Source organism: Anser anser (genome assembly GCF_964211835.1).
Source record: "Anser anser genome assembly, chromosome: 26".
NCBI lineage: Eukaryota > Metazoa > Chordata > Aves > Anseriformes > Anatidae > Anser > Anser anser.
This window is the reverse complement of record NC_139747.1, coordinates 4,671,764-4,693,805: the sequence shown is the minus strand read 5'-3', so window position 1 is coordinate 4,693,805 and position 22,042 is coordinate 4,671,764. Positions and strand designations below refer to the sequence as shown.

The 22,042-nt window shown below is 63.5% G+C and overlaps 3 protein-coding genes across 11 annotated transcripts in view; 2 read left to right on the top strand and 1 right to left on the bottom strand.

Annotated features, from left to right (window-relative positions):
* The window catches only part of OGDH (oxoglutarate dehydrogenase), a 38,374-nt gene extending 31,468 nt beyond the window's left edge, over positions 1–6,906 (bottom strand). For 3 of the 5 annotated variants that reach the window (XM_083811869.1, XM_083811870.1, XM_083811868.1), the window contains exons 1-2: positions 6,776–6,885; positions 2,966–3,214 (exon numbers count right to left, since the gene is read on the bottom strand). In XM_083811869.1, coding sequence (XP_083667995.1) covers positions 2,966–3,187 — 222 coding nt within the window. In that variant the 5' untranslated portion in view covers positions 3,188–3,214; positions 6,776–6,885. Of the gene's footprint in view, positions 1–2,965; positions 3,215–4,152; positions 4,226–6,775 lie in introns of those variants that run through there. The other 2 variants (XM_083811872.1, XM_083811871.1) reach the window with 2 other exon arrangements.
* A 190-nt stretch (positions 6,907–7,096) lies between these two features.
* On the top strand, positions 7,097–12,511 carry LOC310886798 (interleukin-1 receptor antagonist protein-like). Of its 4 annotated transcripts, XM_083811867.1 has the most exons (6): positions 7,569–10,585; positions 10,679–10,727; positions 10,833–11,034; positions 11,122–11,292; positions 11,373–11,518; positions 11,606–12,509. In XM_083811867.1, exons 1-6 carry the CDS (start codon positions 10,539–10,541, stop codon positions 11,816–11,818), a joined length of 828 nt encoding a protein of 275 aa, XP_083667993.1. In that variant the 5' UTR covers positions 7,569–10,538; the 3' UTR covers positions 11,819–12,509. The 4 variants fall into 4 exon arrangements, with proteins under 4 accessions (XP_083667990.1, XP_083667992.1, XP_083667991.1 ...); XM_083811864.1 differs by adding an exon at positions 7,097–7,416 and having other exon boundaries at positions 7,566–10,585; positions 10,679–11,292; positions 11,606–12,511; XM_083811866.1 differs by having other exon boundaries at positions 7,566–10,585; positions 10,833–11,292; positions 11,606–12,510.
* A 765-nt stretch (positions 12,512–13,276) lies between these two features.
* Positions 13,277–21,424, top strand: CKAP2L (cytoskeleton associated protein 2 like). 2 transcript variants are annotated; one of them, XM_083811823.1, is made up of 9 exons: positions 13,278–13,369; positions 14,412–14,478; positions 17,118–17,184; positions 17,529–18,607; positions 19,042–19,243; positions 19,873–20,028; positions 20,414–20,477; positions 20,786–20,936; positions 21,031–21,424. In XM_083811823.1, the coding sequence occupies exons 1-9, from the start codon at positions 13,345–13,347 to the stop codon at positions 21,254–21,256; spliced, it is 2,037 nt and encodes a 678-aa protein (XP_083667949.1). In that variant the 5' UTR covers positions 13,278–13,344; the 3' UTR covers positions 21,257–21,424. The 2 variants fall into 2 exon arrangements, with proteins under 2 accessions (XP_083667950.1, XP_083667949.1); XM_083811824.1 differs by lacking the exons at positions 17,529–18,607; positions 19,042–19,243 and having other exon boundaries at positions 13,277–13,369.
* Positions 21,425–22,042: the final 618 nt, after the last annotated feature.

Below are 22,042 nucleotides of genomic sequence, written 5' to 3'. Positions count from 1 at the left end.
CCCCTCTGGTGCCACCCGGCTCCAGCAGGGCCACCCAGAGCCCTGCACCACGTCCAGCCGGATGCGAAGACCCCGAGGAGGAGGCTCCAGCACCTCTTGGGGGACCTGTGCCAGAGCTCCGGCAGCCGCCCAGCACGGCCGCGCTTCGTGGGGGAGCCTCCCGGGCTCCAGTTCGTGCCCAGAGCCGCTGGGCCTGGCACTGGGCACCGCTGGAAGGAGCCCGGCTCCGTCCCCTCTTAACCTCCCCAAGGGTACGGATGGGTGTGGATGGGATCCCCCGGAGCCTCCTCCTCTCCAGCCCTGGCTCTCGCAGCCTCTCCTGGCAGCAGAGGGGCTCCGTGCCCTGCAGCACCCCCACGCTGGGCCCTTTCCAGTACGCCCAGGGCTCCTTGCACTGGGGGCCCCAAACCGGACGCAGCGCTCGGAGCAGCAGCACAGCCTCTATCAGCTTCTTTCAACAACCTCAGCCCAGCAGGTTTCCAGGCGGGTTGTACAGGTTCCCCTCGAGATAAGCCTCCAGTTCGCTTCCTCCAGCACAGCTCCAGCGTGGCCAGCCCTGTCCTGAGCCCCCGTGCAGCAGCACATGTCCGTCTGTCTGTCCATCCGTCCGTGAGATGGACGCGGGGCCAGCAGCAGGTCCCGGGGCTGGCAGCAGGTCCCCGAGCCGCTTTCGTGCCCTGCAGAGGGCATTCGGCAGGTACCCGGGGCAGGATGGTGCTGCAGGGGCCGCACTCGGAGCTGCCGCCCCCCGTGTCGAAGCTGAGCCGTGGGGCGCAGGGAGCTCGCTCTGCCCACGCTTCTGCGAGGAAACATACAACAGGGACAGGCCCTTCCTCCCCGCCCGGCACACCGGGGTTTTTTGGTCCTAAAGAGCGAGGCACAATGCCCTGCGCCTGTCCTTAAGGTTCTAGCATCAGTGAGGTTTTGGGGAGCCTCTCCTACAGAGGCAGAGCCAGCCAGGAGAAGAAAAACAAGTCTTTGCTCATCTTTGTGGCTGAAGAGGAGGGGAACCCCAGCACCAAGACACGACCACTTAAAAAAACAAACAAAAACCCCAACCTTTTCTTGCCTCTGAGACCGTACGGCACGCTGCTGACCGCATCCCGAGCCAAACCAGCGACGACGCCCTCCCAGCGTGCAGGAGCGAGGGCTGCGTGGCTGCTGGCGAGGGACGGCAGCAGCGCTCCAAAGGGGTGGCAGAACCGGAGGGGCTTTGCCCGGCCCCAGACGAGCCTCAGCAGCAGCCGCAGCCGCAGCCAGGTTCGCCGAGGAGCGACAGCAAAGCTCACGCCAAGCCTCCGGTGTCAGCTTCACCCGTCTGGGGAACCGGATCTGGATTTGCTGCTGGGGCAGGCGCCAGCCCGGCTGTGCTCAGAAAGCAGCACATCCTCCTCGCCGTCTGTATCCCTAACCCGGTCCTGGGGCTAATTCCTAATCCTGGGGCTGATTTTCCTCCGAAGCTGGCCGTGCCCCGGGCACAGGTGGCTCCAGAGGCTCCTTCCAACCTAAATTATTCTGCCATTTCTCCGCTTGAGCACGTGCGAGGACCCTGCACAGCGCTGCCTGCTGCCCGCGTGCAGACAAACGGACGAAACCTCAGGGCTATGTTAAAGAGCGGATGGGATCAGAGGTCCGAGCGGCCTCTGGACCCACCTGCCCTGCTCAGTCCTGACATTTACCAAAGCATCTCCTCAAAGAGGCTGAGACAGGGCCTGCAGATTGGCCAAGGACACTCGCGGCCGTCCGAGGACGCGGCAGTGCCCGCCACCAGGACGGGCACGTACGGCCCTCACTTATTTAAGTGTCACACTGCAGCTCTTGGACTCGCTTATATCCGATATCCCACCTCTGCAGCACCGGGCTGCACCACGTAAGGGACCGGAGCGTGCCCTTAGCAGCCTTCGAGTCCCTATTTGACAAGCGGCACAACCCAACCCAACGCTTTTTGTGCTTCCCGAGCCCGTATCGCTTGGCTCAGCCACCCACGTACCTCAAAGGACGCATAAAGTGAACTTTGGCCGTGAAAACCTGGCTTGGAGCCTACCTTAAGACCTGCATAGCAGCAATTAGCCTCCCGGCCGTGTGCTTTGGGTGCACGGGATCAGTGCCCCTGACACGAACGTAAAGCCGTCCTCGAAGCACGTTGTGCTCTCCATCGGGACGTGCAAGGAACCCTCTTAAAAATTGGGTGGCTCATGTCGAAACTTAGTCACTGCGGTAACAGTTCCCTTGTGAAACAGAGAGGGGGAACAACGCCGCCGGGTTTCGGAGAACTTCGTGGCAGCACGCAGCGGGTGCTGTGCTCCGGCAGGATGGGCAGCAAGCCCTGCAGCCCTGCAGACGCACGCACGGACACGCAGCCGTGAGATATGACCCTAGACATGTGTGACGGGGACGGACGGCGTGTGCAGAAATCTGAGTTGGTTTTTCAGGCTTGCATTTGGGAGCAGCTGGGGGGAATCCCTCTGGCCCCGCAGCCCCCGGCCTTTCTGCAGGAGCCCCGGGCAGCGTGGCACAGCCTGCCCTAAGACCTAACACCCCCGTGCTCAGAGCAAACAGCAAAAAGGAAACCGGCCAAGACGTGAAGAACACCCTCCCCTCCCACCCCAGCTCAGGATAAACCCTCCCGATAAACCACTAGAGCCGGAAAACACAAAGCGTCGGGAGCTCAGCCAAGGCGGTCCCCGGGAGCAGCCGTTCCTTGCGTCCACTCGTGATCCAGGGCGCGGAGAACTCCACGCCGGCCGCACGCAGAAGCTCGGGGCGCTCGCTCGTGAAGGCAGAAGCCTCTCGCTGCTCTTGCTCGGGGAACTGCTGCCGCCGGTGTCAGGTGGGGGGGAGAATCCGCGACCGTCCGGCTCTGGCCGAAATCCTCCTGGGGCCGCTCGCACTTACCTGACCTCACCGCTCACACGAGACACACAGAGCGAAGCGAAGGCAGACTCCTGGCGGGGTTGCTCCTTACCTTATGTACACTTTTGGGGTTTTCCAGCCACGCATAGTACATTTCCTCCACATAGTTTGAACTAGTCCCACTCAAAAAGGGCTCGGCAGCCACCGGTGCGCTGTAGCACCTGATCCGCTGAAACGTCCTGGGTGCTGCCAGCCTGTGTTGGGAAATTGTCTTAACAGTCTGGGAGGCCGTCAACGGCCTCAGCTTTGCTGCACAAGTCCTTAAGTTAAACATTTTTGTCCCGTAGCCTCACACGCGTTCCTGTTGGAAGAGAAATGAAAAGAGTTTCAGAAATTGTGTAAGACAGCGCGGCTCAGAGAGCCCCCTTGCCCCACCAGCCCCAGCAGGAGCAGGGGCTAATGACAGAGAAATCAATTTGTGCTGGTGGCCCCCGGCAGGCACCCAGCTTGCAGAGCCGAGCTTGGGATCGGGTTTGTTTCCGATTCCTCCCACGCCCCACACAGCTGAGGTCCGGGTCCTGCGGCGCAGGAGCGGAGCTGGTGCGTAGGGAGGCTCCAGCACCTCGGGGGTGGCTGGAGGAAGGGACGGGTTTGGCTTTTAGGAGCTCGCTGGCACGGGACGCAGCAGTGCTCGGCTCCCGACACCAGAATCATCCCGAGAAGCGCAGCGGGAGGAGCAGTACGGGTTTGGGATTGCCAGCCGAGCCCGCGAAGGCAGAGAAGGGAGGCTTTGCAAACGGAGCGCCGCGACCCGCGCCTGTACGGGGGCACCTCTGAGAAACGAGGCGCTGCCGCGACCGCGTGCCCGTCCCGAGGCAGCGGGGACAAAGCCAAGAGGGAATAACCCCGGCAAGGAGCCTGAGGACAGGGGGTGGCCGGGAGCGAAGGCTTCGGTCCCTGCACCCAGCACCGGGAACAGGACGCCAGCCGCAGCGCCGCCAGCCCCGGGAGTTTGGAGGACGAACGCCTCCCAGCCGGGCACCGAAGCAACCCCCCTGCCCAGAGGGGTGCCGGGGACGTTTCATTGCCCAGCTGGGCTTGGGTGCTGGACGCCGCATTTCCCTTCAGCCCCACAGGGTCCCCCGCAGGGACCTCTCCAGCCCCGCACACGAGCCGCAGGAAAGCAGCTCTCGTTGCGCAAACCCCGCAGCAGCTTCTCCTCCGCTCCCTTCCCTATTCCGAAGGCTGGCAGCCGGACCGGAGCGGCTCTCCCGGGCCCATTTTTGCTGCATTACTCACCCGGCACTCGCTCTGCTTTTGGCCTCGGCCGGGCTGCAGCGCGGCACTGCGCGCACCGAGCTGTCACCGTCCCAGCGGCGAGTGGCCGCGGCCAAAGCGGGCGGGCGCGAGTCCGCAGGGCGAACCGAGCTGCCGCTGTAAAACACTGCTGATAACGCAGCCCCAGGGAAAGTGCTGGAACACGATCACCTCGGGGAGCTTTGCCCTGCCTGGTGCCACCCCTGAGGCCGGGCTGGAGCCGTCCCCACGTCCCGCAGCCGCCGCTCGGTCCCAGAAGAGCAAAGTTTGGCAGCGCGAGGCGTCCTGACCAGCATTTTGTCAGCCCTGCTGCCAAAATTTGGGGTGTCGGATCAAGTTTTAGCTACTCAGCACCGCGGCAGCTAAGCTTCCCCCCCTCGAAACGCAAGATTTGGGGTGATGCAACGTTAAGAGCAGCAGCAGCGTCCTGACCCATTTGGGGCCGACTGCTGCACCCAGCTGGGACAACGCTTCCAGGCAGGGAATGCCAGCGCGCAGCATTCCTGGCCCTTTATTCACTGCAGGCGCTAATTAAGGGCAGAAATTCGTGTCAGAGGCAGTTACTCGGGGGCAGAAGCGCGTCCCTTCCCCTCCGCTTTCTCACACCCACCAGCACCCAGGCAGGGGCCCCGAGCCCCACGCCGGGTGACCGGCTCTAAGCGGGCAGACGCGGCAGGGCCACCGATGTCGGGTGTTTTTCTGGCTGGCGGCTCTCCCTCCTCGCGTCTAAGCCGCCAAATTATTTCGAGATACTTCGGAGAGCCGGCCGAGCTGCCCGCCGGCGCGCGCGCACACGTGGGGGGAAAAAAGCTTTGGGACAAAAGCGTCAGCGCCAGTGTCCAGTTTCAGGCCTGCCGCCCAGCAGCGGCTCGGTGACCTCTGGGGAGAGCACGGGCGGTAATGCCAGAGTTCAGCCCGACCCAGCGGGACCCCACCGCCCCGGGGAGCCTCTCTCCAGCGCCGGTCGTGCCCGAGGGAGGTGGGAGCAGCGCGGGGACGCAGCTGCAGGAGCAGTGCCCTGGTACAAAGCCCCCCACGAGGGTGCCCTGCTTCCACACGAGGGGCATTAGGAGAAGAAAACCCACTGCTCAGCCGGGCCCTCGCCGCTAACGCTGGATAAAACTCCAGCAGCCTCGTGTTCTCAGTGGAAGGGCAAACACCACAATGCTCAGGGCAGGCTACGGGCCGATACGTGCACGAGCACACCGCTAAGCAAAGCGGAATAAGGCGCTAACGTGACCTCTGGCAGCCAGAGCCACCGAAACCTGCCACAGAACACAGTTAATTGGGAAATGCCTTTCCCCCCCCCCCCCCTTAGAATCAAAACTGCCAGCTAGAGGATAAGCAGGAATTAAAGGCTTGATTGGAGGGAAGTCAAGCTGCCGGTCACCGCGCCCAGCCCAACCTACGGGAAGAACACGAGGGAGAGGCAAAGGTGCTGAGCACAGCGCTTATCGGGCGGCTGGCACGTGGACCCGCCTGGCAGGGCACATGCCGACACCGGCCCTTTTGTCCCCAAGACACCAAGAGCACCGGCGGCCACCGCTCCTGCTGGCGGCTCGGCGGGGCCGGCGGCACGGCGTGCAACGGGGCTGCTGCGGGCAGGGCCTCTGCGCCCCAGCGGGGGTCCTGGCGGCACCAGAGGCAGCCTGGGCACGGGGCCCTCCATGAAGCCGGCCTGGGCCTACAGGCTCCGGGGGGACCAGGGCTGGGGGTCCCCAGGGATTGGGGGTCCCGGGGCTGGGGGGCTCCGGGCCTGGGGTGCCCAGAGCTGGGGGTCCAGGGGTTGGGGGGCTCCAGCTTGGGGCTTTCAGGGCCACCAGGCCGGGGGGGGCGGCTCTAGGACTGGGTGCCCGGGGCTGGAGGCTCCGGGGTCCCAGGGCTGGGGGCTCCGGGCCTGGGGGTCCTGGGCCTGGGGGGCTCAGGGATTCCAGGCCTGGGGGGGCTCTGGGCCTGGGGTCCCCGGGGCTGGGGGTCCCAGGGATGGAGGTCCCAGGGCTGGGGGTCCCGGGGCCGGGGGGCTCAGGTACCCCGGGGCTGAAGGCTCCGGGCCTGGGGGTCTCTGGGCCTGGAGGCTCCGGGGCCGGGGGCTCCGGGGTCCCGGGCCTGGGGGGTCCCGGGCCTAGGGGCTCCAGGGCTGGGGGTCCCGGGGCCGGGGGGCTCGGGGACCCCGGCCCTGGGGGGCTCCGGCTCCGGGGGTCCCCGTGCGGCCCCGCCGCTGCCCCACGTGCGTCCGCGCTGGAGGCGAGTCCCCGCCCCCTCCCCCCTCCCCCCCCAATCAGCGCCCGCCCCCCCTCCCGCGCTCACCGCCCGCCCCTCCCCATTGGCCGCGCGGCGCTGCCCATCCCACGGGCGGCCCCGCCCCCTCCCTCCCCGACCACGCCCCCCTCCACCCCGAGACCACGCCCCCTCCCGCCGAGGCCACGCCCCCTCCCCCCGCCCCGAGGCGCCCGGGCGGCGGCGCCAAGGACACCGGGGAGCGCCCGCCGCCCCCCCCCCGCCCCGCCGCCGCCCCCCCCCTTCCCCGCCGGCCCCGCCCGGCCCGGCCCCGCCCCGGCCCCGCCGCCCCCGGCCCGGCCCCGCCGCCCCCCCGCCCGCCCCGTACCTGCCGGCCCGCCCGTCCACCCCGCTTGCGGCCCCGGCTCTGACAGCGGCCCCCAACCGCCGACTGCCGCCCCGCGCCGCCCCGCCCCCGCGCCGCTGCGTCACCGCGTCGCCACGCCCGCTCCCGCCCCGAGGCCACGCCCACGCAGCCCCGCCGCGGCGGGGCCCGCCCGGTGCGCCTGCGCGGCCCCCCCCCCTCCCCCGCTCCCCGGAGAGGAGGGCGCGCGCGCGGGGTCACGTGGGGGGAGAGGGAGCCCCCGCCGGGGGGCGGGGCCGTGCGCGGGGCGTGGGGACACGGGGGGGGGGGGGGGGGGACGGACGACGACATCGGACGTGGGGTGGGGACATTGGTGTGGGGACACTGGTGTGGGGACACCGAAAGTGGTGTGGGGACATCCGACGTGGTGTACAACACCCATCGTGGTGCACAGACATCCAGCATGGGGACGTTGGTGGGGGGACATGTACCGTGGTGGGGGGACATCCACCGAGATGAGGGGACATCCATCATGGGGACACTGGCCGTGGTGTGGGGACATCCACCAAGGTGTGGGGACATCCACCACGGTGTGGGGACATCCATCATGGGGACACTGGCCGTGGTGTGGGGACATCCATCATGGTGTGGGGACATCCACCAAGGTGTGGGGACATCCATCGTGTGGGGACATCCATCATGGTGTGGGGACATCCAACACGGTGTGGGGACACCCATCATGGGGACACTGGCCGTGGTGTGGGGACATCCATCGTGTGGGGACATCCATCATGGTGTGGGGACATCCACCAAGGTGTGGGGACATCCACCACGGTGTGGGGACATCCATCATGGGGACACTGGCCGTGGTGTGGGGACATCCATCATGGTGTGGGGACATCCACCACGGTGTGGGGACATCCATCATGGGAACACTGGCCATGGTGGTGGGACATCCACCAAGGTGTGGGGACATCCGACATGGTGTACAACGTCCATCATGGTGCACAGACATCCAGCATGGGGACGCTGGTGGGAGGACATGTACCACGGTGGGGGGACATCAGCCACGGGGACACCCGACATGGTGTGGGGACACCCATCATGGGGACATTGGCTGTGGGGACATCAACCATGGTGTGGGGATATCGGCCCTGGGGACACCCGACACGGTGTGGGGATGTGAGAAACAAAGTTGGGTTTTTGCAGCAGAGAGCTAATTTTCTGTATTCCAAGGTAGTTGTGTGGCCATAAGGAGAAATGCTGAGTAGGTAAGTGGACGGTAGAAGGCCTCACTGTTCCAAAATAAGGTGGAAGCTTGAGAAAAACAGGACGAGCAGTGTGAGAACAGTAAAACAAAGATCACAAGTTCTCAAAACATAAGAAAGGAGAAATTAAAGGGTTGAAAAAAAAAAGAAAAATTGTACATATATTGTATAGAGGAGCGTCGTAGTATAGAGTAGTATAGAGGAACCCGTAGTACTCGGCCAATGAGGAAACGGGGGAGGTGATCAGGCGCCGGGTAATAGGGAATAAAAGGTTATGATTTGTTTACTAAAATGCACTCCTAATTGGCAGGACGCCCGCCATTGCAATCGCGAATAAAATAGCTTCACAGAAGATCCTGTCTGAAGAAAATTGAGATTTTTCTCGCAGGGACATCCAACATGGGGACATTGGTGTGGGGACATCCATCATGGTGTGGGAACACCGTCCTTGGGGACACCCGACATCATGTGGGGACATCTGCTGTGGTGTGGGGACATCCATCATGGGGACATCGGCTGTGGGGACATCAACCATGGTGGGGGGACATCTGCTGTGGTGTGGGGACGCTGGCCATGGGGACACCCAACATGGTGTGGGGACACCCAACATGGTGTGGGGACACCCAACATGGTGTGGGGACAGCTGTCATGGTGTGGAGACATATCCTTGGGGACACCTGACATGGTGTGGGGACATCCAGCATGGTGTGGGGACGTCAGCCATGGGGACATCCACCATGGTGTGGGGACATTGTGGAGACATTGGCCATGGGGACACCTGATATGACGTGGGGACATCTGTCATGGTGTACAACATCCATCACGGTGCACAGACATCCATCATGGGGACATTGGCTATGGTGTAGGGGATATATGCCACGGGGACATCTGCCCACGGGGGGCATCTGACATCGTGTGGGGACATCCGCCATGGAGACACCTGCCATGGGGACATCCTGGTGCAAGGCACATCCACCCATGGGGACATTCACCATAGTGTGGGGACATCTGTCCATGGAGGGCGTCCACCGTGGCGGACAGACATCCTGGTGTGGGGGACATCACCCGCGGGGACATCTGGCATGGTGTGGGGACATCGTGGTGTGGGGAACACCCACCCATGGGGGGAAACCCACCCCAGGGGACACCCACCACGGGGACAGGCGTGAGGACACCCACCACAGACCGGGGACATGGTGGCACGAGGGACACCTGGCCACGGGGACACCTTGGCCCGGGGCACCCGGCAGCGCAGGGGCAGGCCGGGGGGCCGGGGGGCTGTAGTCACAGCCCTGAGTCACGGTCCCACGGGCGGCGGCGCTGTTCTGGGAAGTGAAATGGCTGCAGGAAAATACCGGGGCCACTCACGTCCCCGGCCTGGCCACCGTGGCGCAACCACATGGGAGCCAGCCGGGCTGGCTGGGGGACATCCTGCAGGCACGCACGGGCTGCAGTGGGGATGGGGACGGGGTCACGGCAGTGGGGAGACGCCTGGGCTGCGGCGAGAAGCGTCCCCAAGGCAGTGGTGTCCCCAAAGGCAGCGTCCCCAAGGGGATGGCATCCGAGGCGGATGGGGCTGATGTCCCCGTGGGTGAGATGTGCTCCGTGCCCTCCTGGGGGGGTCGGGGGCTGCACAGGGTGGTGGAGGGGACCCGCAGGGTCCTCGCGGCCGCTGGCAGCCAGCAGGAAGTTGTGGGTCCGGGTGGGGAAATCGGCGAGCGGCCACGCTTGCGCCACCGTCCCCTTCCGGGGCGGCCGGCCTTGCCCCAGCCCTGACGAGAGCGAGCGTCATCGTGGGTGCCGGGGCAGTCCCCGGTGTGTCAGCCCGGCCACTGCCGGCCAGCACGCGAGCGCCAGACCCAGAGCATTGACCCCGTTCCGTGCGCCACACCGACCCCAAAACATCACCCTGCTGTGCCCCGCACTGCCACCAAAACATCACCCTGCCGTGTCCCACACCAACCCCAAAGTACTGCCCTGCTGTGCCCCACACTGACCCCAAAACATCGCCCTGCTGTGTCCCACACCTTCGCCAAAGCATTGCCCTGCTGCTGTGCCTCAATCTGACCCCAAAGCATTGCCTCACCATGCCCCAAAATGACCCCAAAGCATCGCCTTGCCTGCCCCGCAATGACCCCAAAGCATCGCCCTGCTGGTGTGCCTCGCTCTGACCCCAAAGCATCGCCCCACCATGCCCCATGCCGACCCCAAAGCATCGCCCTGCCGTGCCCCACACCAACCCCAAAGCATCGCCCTGCTGTGCCCCACACGCGGAGCCAATGCCTGCGGGCGGCGGCGGGGCCGCGGCAGCCGGCGTGCTGGGGCAGAGCGGAAATGGGCGAAGCCGAGCGTTGCGAAAGGTGGAAATCCCGCTCTGACAGCGCTTCCTTCCAGCGGCGCTTGAAAACCCGGCACGCAGCGGCCGGGCTCAGAGTGCACCCAAGCGCCGCTGCCAGCAGGACGAGCAGGAGCAGGGCCCCGGCACCCCACAGGTTTTGCCGTCAGGTTTCCCGTTTGGCATGGAGATGGCGTTCGTCCCCGACCTGGACGTGCTGGAGGGCGGCAGGTGAGCGCGGCCGTGCCGGTGCGCCTGGGGGCAGTGGGGCCGGGTGCTGACGCAGCCCTGGTCTCACCTCACCGCCCCGCTTTGTCCTTCCAGCCTCAGCGAGGAGACCTTGTACGGCCCCGACTGCCTCTGCCCACAGAAGGTAACACCGGGAGGGCCCCGCGGCACCGCGGCACCGTGGCACCGTGGCACCATGGCACCACGGCACGGCATCGCACGGCGCTCACCCGCACCCTTCTCCCCCCAGAAGCTTCGCCTGGACTCGGAGGCAAAGCCCAGCCAGAGCCACGCCGCGGTGGACGTCCAGGTGACGGTGACGCAGGGACACGCCGCCAGGAGGTTCCGCCAGGCCGCCACCCTGGTGGTGGCCGCGACCAAGATGCTGCGGAGGCCGTCGCACAAGGACTTCGCCGACAGCGACCTGGGCGGCTTCCTGGAGGAGATTTTCGGTAGGGACGCGGTGCTTGGAGGAGGGGGCGGCTGCAGGGGGGCTGCGGGGCGCTGCCGACACCCCCCTGACCGTCTGCCCCCCGCAGAACCCGTCACCTTCCAGCGGCTCGAAAGCAGCTACGCCGGGGCGCCCGTGTACCGCTACACCCGCTCCCAGTCCTTCGACATCTTCGACATCAACCACAAGTGCTTCGTGCTGGAGTCGCCCACCCAGCTGGTGGCCCTGAACCTGCAGGGGCCCTCCGCCAGCCGCAAAGGTGAGGGGACCACGTCCCTGTCCCCGTCCCTGTCCCTTGTCCCCGGGGAGCGCCCGCTGACCCGTCCCTTCTCTCCGCAGTGAGGCTCAACATCGCGCTGTACCGGCCCCGCACCCGGCAGGGCAGCGCCGGGGCCATGCAGATGCCGGTGGCGCTGGGCATCAAAGGCTACAAGCTCTACATGTCCTGCGTGATGAGCGGCGCCGAGCCCGTGCTGCAGCTGGAGGTGAGTGTCCCCAACGTCCCCAGCCCGGCCCCGCGGTGACGGCGCCGCCGCCGCCTCCCGCTGACCCCCGGCTTGTCCCCGCCGCAGGAAGCCGACGTCATGAGGGACATCGACAGCGCCGAGCTGACCCGCTTCATCTTCTACCGCCTGGACAGCCCGGCCGAGGGCACCACGCGCTTCGAGTCGGCCGCCTTCCCCGGCTGGTTCGTCTGCACCTCGCTGCAGCCCAAGCAGCCTGTGGGCATCACCAACCAGCCCGACCAGGTCAACATCGCCACCTACAAGCTGAGCGGGCGCTGAGCCGCCCGCCCCGACCCCAACCGGCAGTCCAGTCGCCGGTTGCCACGCCGTATGTACCGAGTACAGCCCGCGGCGCCGCCCTGCCGCCCGTCTATTTCAGGTGAAATAGCCGCTCTGGGCCCCGTGGGCCCGCCTCGCGCTCCCGTTACGCTTATTTATTGAGCTGCTACACTTATTTATTGAGCTTGTAGTTATTTATTGTGCTGGTACACTTACTGTGCTGTTACACTTACTTATTGTGCTACGACACTTTTTGTCACACCTTTACACTTATTTATTGTGCTGTTACACTTTTTATCACGCTTTTACACTGATTTATGGTGCTGTTACACTTACTGTGATTTTACTCTCATTGTGCAGTTTCACTTATTTATTGAGCTTTTATTTATTGTAATTTTACTGTTTTATTGTGCTGCTACACTTACTGTACTTTTACACTTATTTATTGTGCTATTACACTTACTGTGCTATTACACTTATTGTGGTGTTACACTTGTTGAGGTTTTACACTTGATTATTGTGCTTTTACACTTTTTATCGTGCTTTTACACCGATTTATCGTGCTGAGCCCAGCCCCAGGCCCAGGCTCCAGGTCCCTGACCCCAGACCCAGACCTCAAGCCCCAGGCCTCAGACCCCAGAGCCTGGCTCCAGGCCCCAGATCCCAAATCCCAGACCCCAGATCCTGGCTCCAGGCCCTGGCCCTGGATCCCAGACCCCAGACCCCGGCCCCAGGCCCCAGGCCCCAGATCCCAGATCCCAGATCCCAGACCCCAGACCCCGGCCCCAGGCCCCAGGCCCCAGATCCCAGATCCTGGCCCCAGCCCCAGCCCCAGATCCCAGATCCCAGATCCCAGACCCCAGGCCCCAGATCCCAGATCCCGGCCCCAGCCCCAGATCCCAGATCCCAGATCCCGGCCCCAGCCCCAGCCCCAGATCCCAGACCCCAGACCCCGGCCCCAGCCCCAGCCCCAGATCCCAGATCCCAGATCCCGGCCCCAGCCCCAGCCCCAGGCCCCAGATCCTGGCCCCAGCCCCAGCCCTAGGCCCCGGCCCCAGATCCCAGATCCCAGACCCCAGACCCCAGCCCCAGGCCCCAGCCCCAGATCCCAGATCCTGGCTCCAGGCCCCAGGCCCGGATCCCAGATCCCAGATCCTGGCTCCAGGCCCCAGGCCCGGATCCCAGACCCCAGACCCCGGCCCCAGCCCCAGTCCCGCGCCCAGCCCCCGCCCCTTCCCCTCGCCCCGCCCCCGGCCCCGCCCTCCCCTAATATATGCTAATTAATGCAAACGACCGCCATTGCTCCCCGCGCCCACCCCCCCCTCCCGGCCCCGCCCTCCCGGCCCCCCGCCTCCTCCCGTCACCGCCCCCCGCCTCCCGCCTCGGCCAATCGCCGCCCTCTGCCCCCCGAGGCCCGCCCCCTGCGGCGCTCTTCATTAGGTGATTCGAAGGAGGCGGCGGCCAATGAGCGCGGGGCGGGCGGCGGTTAGGGGCGGCGGCCGGGTGATGCGGGACGGGGTCCGGACATGGCGCAGGCGGCGGCTGAGCAGGGTGAGGGCCGGGGGTCCTCGGGCATCTTCGGAGGTCCTCGGGCATCTTCGGAGGCGTTCGGGCATCTCTGGGGCACCTTCGGGCACCTTCGGAGGTCCTCGGGCATCTGTGGGGGCACCTTCGGGAGCCCTCGGGTATCCTCGGGGGCCTTCGGGCACCTTCGGAGGTCCCCGGGCACCTGTGGGGGCACCTTCGGGAGCCTTCGGGTATCCTCGGAGGCGTTCGGGCGCCTTCGGGCATCTTCGGGGACCCTCGGGGATCTTCGGGCGCCTTCGGGTCCCGGGGCGGCTGCTGGGCGTGGGGCAGGGTGTCCCCCCCCCCCCCCCCATGGGGCAGGGTCCGGCACCGGGGTCTGGCAGAGGGGGTGAGGGCTCCCCGGCAAACCTAGAGAAACCCTTAAACTCCTGCGAAGAAGCTGATGCAAAGCAAAACCAGCAGCTGAGCCTGAAAAAGAGGGGCAGTAGGGAAGGTTGTGCCGGGCCCTCGCTGTGAGGAAGGCCTGCAGAGCGCCGTTACTCGTCACAGCAAAACCAGGCCGGCGGCGCCCGCCCTCTCCTGCAGCCCAGCCGGGTTTGGAGCAGCCCCGTGAGGGCCGCGGAGCTCTGGTGTCTGCTGGCGGGCTGGGGAAGCGCTGTGGGACGCTGCTGGGCTGGCTGGGAACGGCCCCGCGGGGAGCACGGGGCAAAAAAATGTGTTCTCGACAGCGCTCCGAGGACTGGGGGCTGTGCGTGCCGTGTCTTCACGGAGTCACAGAGTGCCCAAGTTGGAGGGGACCCACAGGGATCGTCGAGTCCAGCTCCTTGGTTCCCAAAGGATCCCCCAAAAAATCAAATCGTGTCTGAGAGCGGTGCCCAAACACTTGTTGAACTCCAGCAGGCTCAGCACTGTGACCCCTGCCCTGGGGTGCCTGCGCCAGCGCCCGACCACCCCCTGGGTGCAGAGCCTTCTCCTGACATCCAGCGCGAACCTCCCGCATCGCAGCTTCGAGCCGTTCCCTCAGGCCCTAACCGTCTCCTGATCATTTCCTACCATCTCTTTGCAGATGAGCGCAGGAGGCAGCTCCAGGAGTACCTGGCAGCCACAGGAAAGCTGAAACAGCCGAACACGAAGTAAGTCGCGGTGTGCGGCCTCCCGGCTGGCATCTGCCTTGTCGCTGCAACGGCTCCCTCATGGGAATGGCCTCGTCCCCCGGCCAGGGTGGCCTGGGACAGCTCCGGCCCCTCAGCACCCCTGCCGTGCTCTCCCTGGCAGCACGAGCACAGGCATGGTCTCAGCACTGACATTCCCTGCTGGAAATGTCTCCTCTGGGCATCTTCTAAGCCTCCACCAAACCTTCTTATCTCAGGTTTTGAGCACGGCTTCTTGCAGCAAAGGCACTGCTGGGCCTTGAAAAAGGGTCGTCCGAGTTCAAGCGCTGCTTTTGGCAGCCTTCTGGGACAGGCCAGGGTTAGGAAGGGGCTTTTTTGGTGCACTTAAAAGCACACAAATAGTGAAGTGTGACCCCCAGACCTCTTAAGCGAGCTGCCTGGCTGGGCGGCCCCTTTGCTGCTGGGCTCGGTGCCGCAGAAGCCGGGCTGCGCTGCTGCGCTGCCACAAGCAGCCCCTTGCAGGCAGCAAGGCCTCGCTCTGCAGAGCTTTTAATTGGAACTGCTGAGCAGTTGAGGCTCTGCTGCGGTATTCCTCGTGCTGTTGTGGTGCAAAGGGAGCCATAAAACTTCTCCGTGGGGAGAAGACAAAGGGAAGCAGGGCCAGGGACCAGAAAGAGTGAACCAATCCCTGATGCCAGGCTCTGAAAAACACCACAAATAGAATAGAAACCAAATTCAGGGTCTCTCTTAATGGCATAGTACGCAATTGGTGCAGAGCAGAGGACAGTACCCTAACTCTCCGGGCTCTTTTGTTGCAGTGAGGTGTCTGCACAGGCGCCAGCATCGCCTGACAGCTGGGCTGAGTTCCTGTGGTGGTTTTACTTGGGTGGGCTGCCAAGCTCCACCACAACACACCACCCCTCGTCCCTTCACCACACTAACATCAGATTCCTTCACAGTTACTGCTTTCTTAAATTCTTCACGACTTTTATATTCATAACAATCATCCGGTCCATGTTTTGCCCGTCACTTCTCTCAACTATCATCCTTATCTCAAATTCCTCGAGCCCCACGCTGGGCGCCAAAAAGGACCGTGGTGGTTTTACTCGGGTGGGCGGCTGAGCTCCACCACAACTGCTCTCTCACTCCCCATCCTCAAAGAGGAACGGGGAGAAAATACGATGAAAAGGGCTCAAGGGTTGAGATAAGGACGAGGAGATCGCACAGTAATTACTGTGACGGGCAAAACAGACTCAGCATAGGGAGATAGCAATAAATCTTACTTATTACTAACAAGCTAGAGAAGTGAGAAACAAAGGAAAGAAACCAAAAGCACCTTCCCCCCCATCCGCCCTCTTCCACCTCCTCCCCCCGAGTGGCGCGGGGGAATGGGGGTAATGGTCAGTCTGTAGCACTTCTTCTCCGCTGCTCCTTCTCGGTCACTCTCGTCCCCTGTGCCGTGGGGTCCCCCCCACGGGATGCAGTCCTTGCTGAACTGATCCTGCGGGGGCTGCCCACAGGCAGCAGCTCTTCAAGAACTGCTCCAGATACGGGTCCGTACCACGGGGTCCATCCCCCAGGAGCACACGGCTCCAACCTGGATCCCCCACGGGCAACAGCTCCTGCCAGGTCCCCTGCTCCTGCGTGGGCTCCTCTCCACGGCTGCAGCTCTGGCCTGGAATCTGCTCCGGCGGGGGTCTTCCACAGGCCGCAGCCTCCTTCAGGGCAGATCCACCTGCTCCGCCGTGGGCTCCTCCACGGGCTGCAGCGTGGAAATCTGCTCTGCCGTGGTACACCGTGGGCTGCGGGGGGACAGCCTGCTTCCATGGTCCTCACCACAGGTCACAGGGGACTTCTGCTCCGGCACCTGGAGCACCTCTCCCCCTCCTTCTTCACTGACCTTGGTGCCTGCAAGGCTGTTCCTCACTCCTCTCACTCTCCCAGCTGCTGTGTGGCACGGTGTTTGGTGTTTTTTTTTTCCCTGTCTTAAACATGCTCTCACAGAGGCGCAAACATCACTTACTGGCTCGGCTCTGGTCAGCAGCGGGGCCCTTACCAAACATGGGGCAGCTTCTAGATCCTTCTCACAGAAGCCACCCCTATGGCCCCCTGCTACCAAAACCTTGCCACGTAAAACCACTACAGTTCCCGAGCCAGCTGCGGGAGCGGAGGCTGGGAGAACCCCGCTGTTCCTTGCTGTCAGCGGGCTCCTGTTGAGGACCACGGGGCGCTGGGGACCTGCTCCTGTTTGCTGCCAGCGGGTGGGCTGCTGAGGGGCTCGCAGCGGGTGCTGGCGCGCTCCGAGGCGCCGCCGTGGGCTGGGGAAATGGGGTCCCAGCTGGGCAAGGGGCGGCACGAGCTGTCCGAGCCCGTCGCATCCTGCCTGCCCGGCCCCTCGGCTGCAGGAAGCGCTTTGATGGCTTTTCTCGGCGGCGGCGGTCGTGAGCTGTGTGACAGCCCCGGGTGTCAGCCTATTGTGCCGCTTTTCCGCTGCCGCACGGGAGAAAAAGAAATGTGACGTGGGGCTTCCTTGGCAGCTTTTTGATTTCGAAAGGCTTCTCATAAGCTCCGGTTGCTGAAACAACCGCGGGTGTTTCAGGTATTGAACCTCTTCTGGAAGAGCTGCTGGATACCCTGATAACTTGTTTGCCTTTCTGCAGGCCCTATTTAAATGACCGGATTAATCGTCTGGATCCACTCCTAAAACCAGTTTCTAAACCAGAACATGTAAGTAGAAGAGAAATCTTTTCAGTCTGGTTTTATATTTCACGCTTGAAGCACGTTCAGGCAGAACAGGGTCCACAAACCAGGACAGCGAGTTCCTGACCCCCAACGAGCTGCAGCCAACACGTTGCTAAACAGCTGGCGATAAGACAACTAATTATTTTGCAGAGGAACTCAGTCCGAGGGGCCTGCCCTTCATCCGGGTGCTGGCGGGTGTTGTGTTGGCAGCCGCCGTGACGCTGCCGCCCCTTGGGCTGGCAGGGCCGGGGCAGGAGCGAGCTGCTGGGGTCTGAGCCCTCCTCTGGGCCCTGCTGGTTTTGGGGCTGAGCTTGGCCTTGTCTCTCCAGGCTAACAGGAACAAGAGGGATGCTCTCCCGGACGTGGCGAAGGACGCTCAGAGGGACGGCAAGCTTGCCTCCAAACCCACGCGGCTGGGTGGCCGCGCTGCCCCGCAGAAATCTTCAAGTGCATCCCGGGGAGCAGCCATGGTACATCCAGAGCAGCCGGGGAAGAGCACAAAGCTGTCCCTGGGGCTTGTCCTGGGTGTGAACCCTTCTACACAGCCCAGAGGGAGGCTCCTAGCTTCTGCCTCTGGTTCCCTAAACCCAGGAGGGACTGAGGAGACCGCACGTGGCCGCCCCGTTCCCAGGGCACCTTCGTCACTGAGCGAGGGCCTGCAGGATCAGCTAGACTGCAACAAAGAGAACTTCTCAGCACAAGCACCTACAAACCTTGTGCAGAGCAGAGCTTTTCAGTCTGATGGAAGCAGTCTCGGGAACAGGAGAGCCTTGGCTCATAGGCAAACCTCAGGCACTGTGTCAAGCACCATCCAGGGCCCAAAGGACAGAATTAATAGCTGCCAGGCTAAGGAAACGCTGATTCAGGACAAATTCAGGAAGTCCCTGCCAAGCTCAAAGAGTGCATCTCAAAAACCAAGTGGCAAAACCCGACCGTTGCAACCCCGTCAGTCGCTTGCTGTTTCTACTAACTTGCTACACAAAAAACCAGCAGTAAAACATGAAAAAATGAGTACAGCAGGGCAACCCGTAGGAAAACCACTTGGCACGCTTCTGGGGGGAAGTCTTCAGCACTGCAGTAGAGCTCCCCAAGCAAAAAGATCTCCACCAAAGCCTCCAGCCTCCAGCAGGCCCCTGGGGGCCGCAAACCTGGGGTCCACGAGGAGCTCCAGCGTGAAGCTGGTGCCGGGGCAAAGGCCCGCGGTTAAAGGGGGGGCAGAGAGGAAGGACGTGAAGGTGCCGCGCGGACACACGGCAGCGTCCCGAGCGAGAGCCACTGTGGGCCGGCCTCACAGCCCCAAAACTCGAGCGGCTGAGAGCAGGAGAGAGAGGCTGAACCCGGAGCTGCTGCAGGCACGCGGGGTGCACGCGGGGCGCGTCCCCAAGACCCAGACGGCTGAGGATCGGAGGTGAGTAGTGCCTCGGGCTGGCTCCGGCCTCGCCTCCAGGGGACAGCAGAGCACAGAGCTGCAGAGCCAGCTTCCACCTGCAGGGCCGGGCTCCCTTGGCCGGCTGCTGGATGGAGGAGGGCAGGATGGGGTTTGGTGCTGCTCTGGGCTCCCCTTTCCTCCCAGCGGTTCAGCAGTCCCCTACTGCACGTAACGCAGCCGGCAGTGGGTGTAGTGGCTGCCCGAGGAGAGCATGCAGCTGCTCTCCTGTTCAAAAATCTTCAAAACACACAAACTCGGGCGGGTTTGCCTTGCCCAGCCTGGCTCGGATGAGTTTTTAGGATAGAGTTCTCCCCGAGCAGCTGAATATGGCTAGAGAGATCCAAGGGGAAGACGGGCAATAGCCCGGTGGGTCAGAAAGTGGTGGTAACAGCGATCCCTTGGTCCTTCAACAGGAGACAGCTGGAGCAGTGGTTGGCATCCAAAGGCAAGTCCTACAAACGGCCACCTATGACGCTGCCCCAAAAAAAGCCAGAGAGAAAGAAGCTGCCCTTCTGGAGCGCTGTCAAGGAGGAAGAGAAAGCAGAGAAGCCCGAGCAGCTCCACTTGGACAAAATCAACAACCTGCTAACTGAGTACCTGAAGCTCATCGAGGAGGTGTGGATGGGAAAGGGGCAGCTTTAGCAGGCTCCTCTTCCCTTGGAGCATCCCAGGAGATGAGGGCCATGTGCTCCCAGCAGCACACGGGTTTAGAGCAAGGATTCTTGCTTGTCTTGGGAAAAGTAAAGGTCCTAATGCTTCATTCACCCCTGGAGTTATGGGGATAGGCCAAAGGTACGCAGGGCGATGACAAGGACAACAGTGACACCCGGTAACGTGGCCTACGTGTGTCCCTGTTGTCCCGGTACCGGTCTGCAGCAGGATTTCTGCGGCAGCTGCCCAGGCTGTGTGAGCCACCCCGAGATGTGTCCCCGGTGGACATCGCCCCTGGCAATGCCGCCTGCTAGCCCAGCGCCGGGGGCTAGTGGCCCTGCTAGTGCCTGTGCTGGCAAGCCTCTCCCTCAACATCCCCCTGCAAGTGCTCATTTTACTGAGGGGGAAACGGAGGCAGAGAAATTACCTGTCCACGGTCATGCGAGAGACTTGTAAAAAGCAAAATCCAGGCTCAGGCCCTACCTCTTTTGCCCAGGAGCGCTGGGGGAACAGAGGCACGCCGGCAGCTCCCGGCACACAGCTCCAGCCCTCGTGGGTGGCCCCGTTCTTCACACCTCGTCCTGGTTTCGCAGGGTGTCCACTCAGAGGAGTTCTCTGCGATTCTGTCCCACGAGCCCCGAGCAGAGAAATGCGCCAAGTTCTGGATCTGCAAAGTGAAGCTGCTCGCCCGGAGCGGCCCCTTTGACGTGATGGAGCTGTACGAAGCCGCGGTCTGCGCCGGTGCTACCGTGAGTGGGGCGCGCTTCTCCTCGGTGGCTCCCTGCGATCCCTGCCCTGTGCCAGAGAGTCGCATCGAGACGTGGGGCAGATTTGGGGATCAGATTCCAGAGGAGGGCTGGGAGGCCGAGCGCCCGGGGCTGTGGCTGGAAGCAGCACGATGGCAGCTCCGTGCCTGGGCGGTGTAACAGCGATGCCTGGTGGGATTTACCAGCTGGGGTCTGTCTGCCCCGCAGCGTGCTCGCAGATCTGACTTAGGGAAGGGCACTGCTGCAGCCGTCAGCCTTTCCCTCCAGCACAGGGTGCAGCAGCAGCAACCTTTTCTCCTGTCCTCTTTGGACTGTTCTTTGTTCCTGAGTCATGCCTGCCTTGACCTGTGTTCGGCTTTTCTTGCAGCCGCTCCAGGAGCTCCGAGAAGTTGTCCTTGATATTCTGAAGACTGCAGGCCAGCCACCAGGAGGTAACGCGCGCACGGAGGGGCCGGCTGGCAGGCTGGGGCTCCCTGCTGCTGCGGGCAGGGAAGCAGCACGGTTTGCAGCCTGTCTCAGCGCCCCGTGTCCCTCTTGACTTTGATGGTGACGGAGCGTTGTGAAAGTCCAGAATCCTGATCTCAGAAGTGGGGCAGGATTCCTCTGCCAGGGCCAGGCCTCGGCCCAGCACGCCTCTAGCGAGGTGCCCTGGGCTGCGGCCAGAGCGCTGCAGTGCTGTGAGCCCGCTCCAGCTCTGCCCCCTCTATAACTGTGCTGCCCTTTTCCTCTCTCCTGTCAGGGGAGAAGGCTGAGCAGCCCGCAGCCGGGGAGCCCACAGCGCCTTGCCTGGCAGAGAGGCAGCACACGGAATCGACTCCCAGCATGGCAGGGAGCTCCCTGCCCAGCCTGCCCGTCTCCTCCATCAAACTGCAGGTTACATCCATACCCAGGTGAGCGGAGCTGCCCGCTGCTGGCAGCAAGCACCTTCTCCCCGTGCCAGTGCTCCTGCCTGCAGGGTTTACCTCACGGCTCTTCTCCCCGCAGGGGAAGGGAGCTGCCAGAAGGCCAGGAGCTGAAATTCCTGACGCCAGTGCGGCGCTCGCTGCGGATAGAGAGGGCAGTGAGCTGCTACCCGGTGATGCTGAAGGACCACGACCCTGTCGTGTCATCCCTCAATGAAATCCTGGATGACGACGAGGAGACGCAGTACTTTTTCCGGAAAAACAAGGCTTTGCCGGAGGTGGCAGAGGTGGAGGTTTTGAAGTTGTAGCCCCGAAGTGCTCCCCGAGGGGCGCAGGCTGCTGGCTCCCCCATGCTGCCTGCTGTCAAGCACTTACTTCACTCACTTCCCTTGTTGCCTCTCAGATGTAAATACGTAGGGGCGGCATGTAATTAGCCTTTTTCCACTGTTTTCAAATACTAAAAAACTTGCAGCAGAGATGCAGCGTGGCCTAGTGAGTAGTGCGTGAGGTCTGGGATGGGAGGCTTGGGCTCCGTGCCCTTGGGGCTGCCCTTGGCTCTGCTCCGATGCACGCCCTGGGGTTAGTGCTGTAGGACATCGTTGGGTCCCTGCAATGCTCCAGCATCTCCTGGTGCTTCAGGAGGTGGTGACCCCAGGGCTTTGCTCCAGTGCCCCACCTGGCCGACACCTCCCCACCAGGAGGCATGCACAGACCCTGTCCTGGACATGTGGAGCCGCACGTGGTGGCACCAACCATGCCAGACTCGTGCCGTGCTCTGGCCCCCAGGAGAAGTTGGAGGTCCTGGGGTGTCCAAGGGATCGCAGAAGCTTGGGCACAGGCCCCCCCATGGAGGCAGCTATCATACACAGACGGTGGTCTGCCTCCTTTTGGGGGTCCTTTGGGTTTGCCAGGCCTGAGCTCCATGCGTGGCAGGGGTTGGGGGAGGCCAGGGGGGTGCAGCCGGGCCCTGTTGGTGCGCTCAGGACCCTTCTGGCAGCACGGCCCCGTTTCCCTACTGTGAGAGGGGTGAAACGGTGCTGCTGCCATAAAGCACGGGGCAGAGCCCCATCCGCCGTCTTCCCGTCTCACCACAG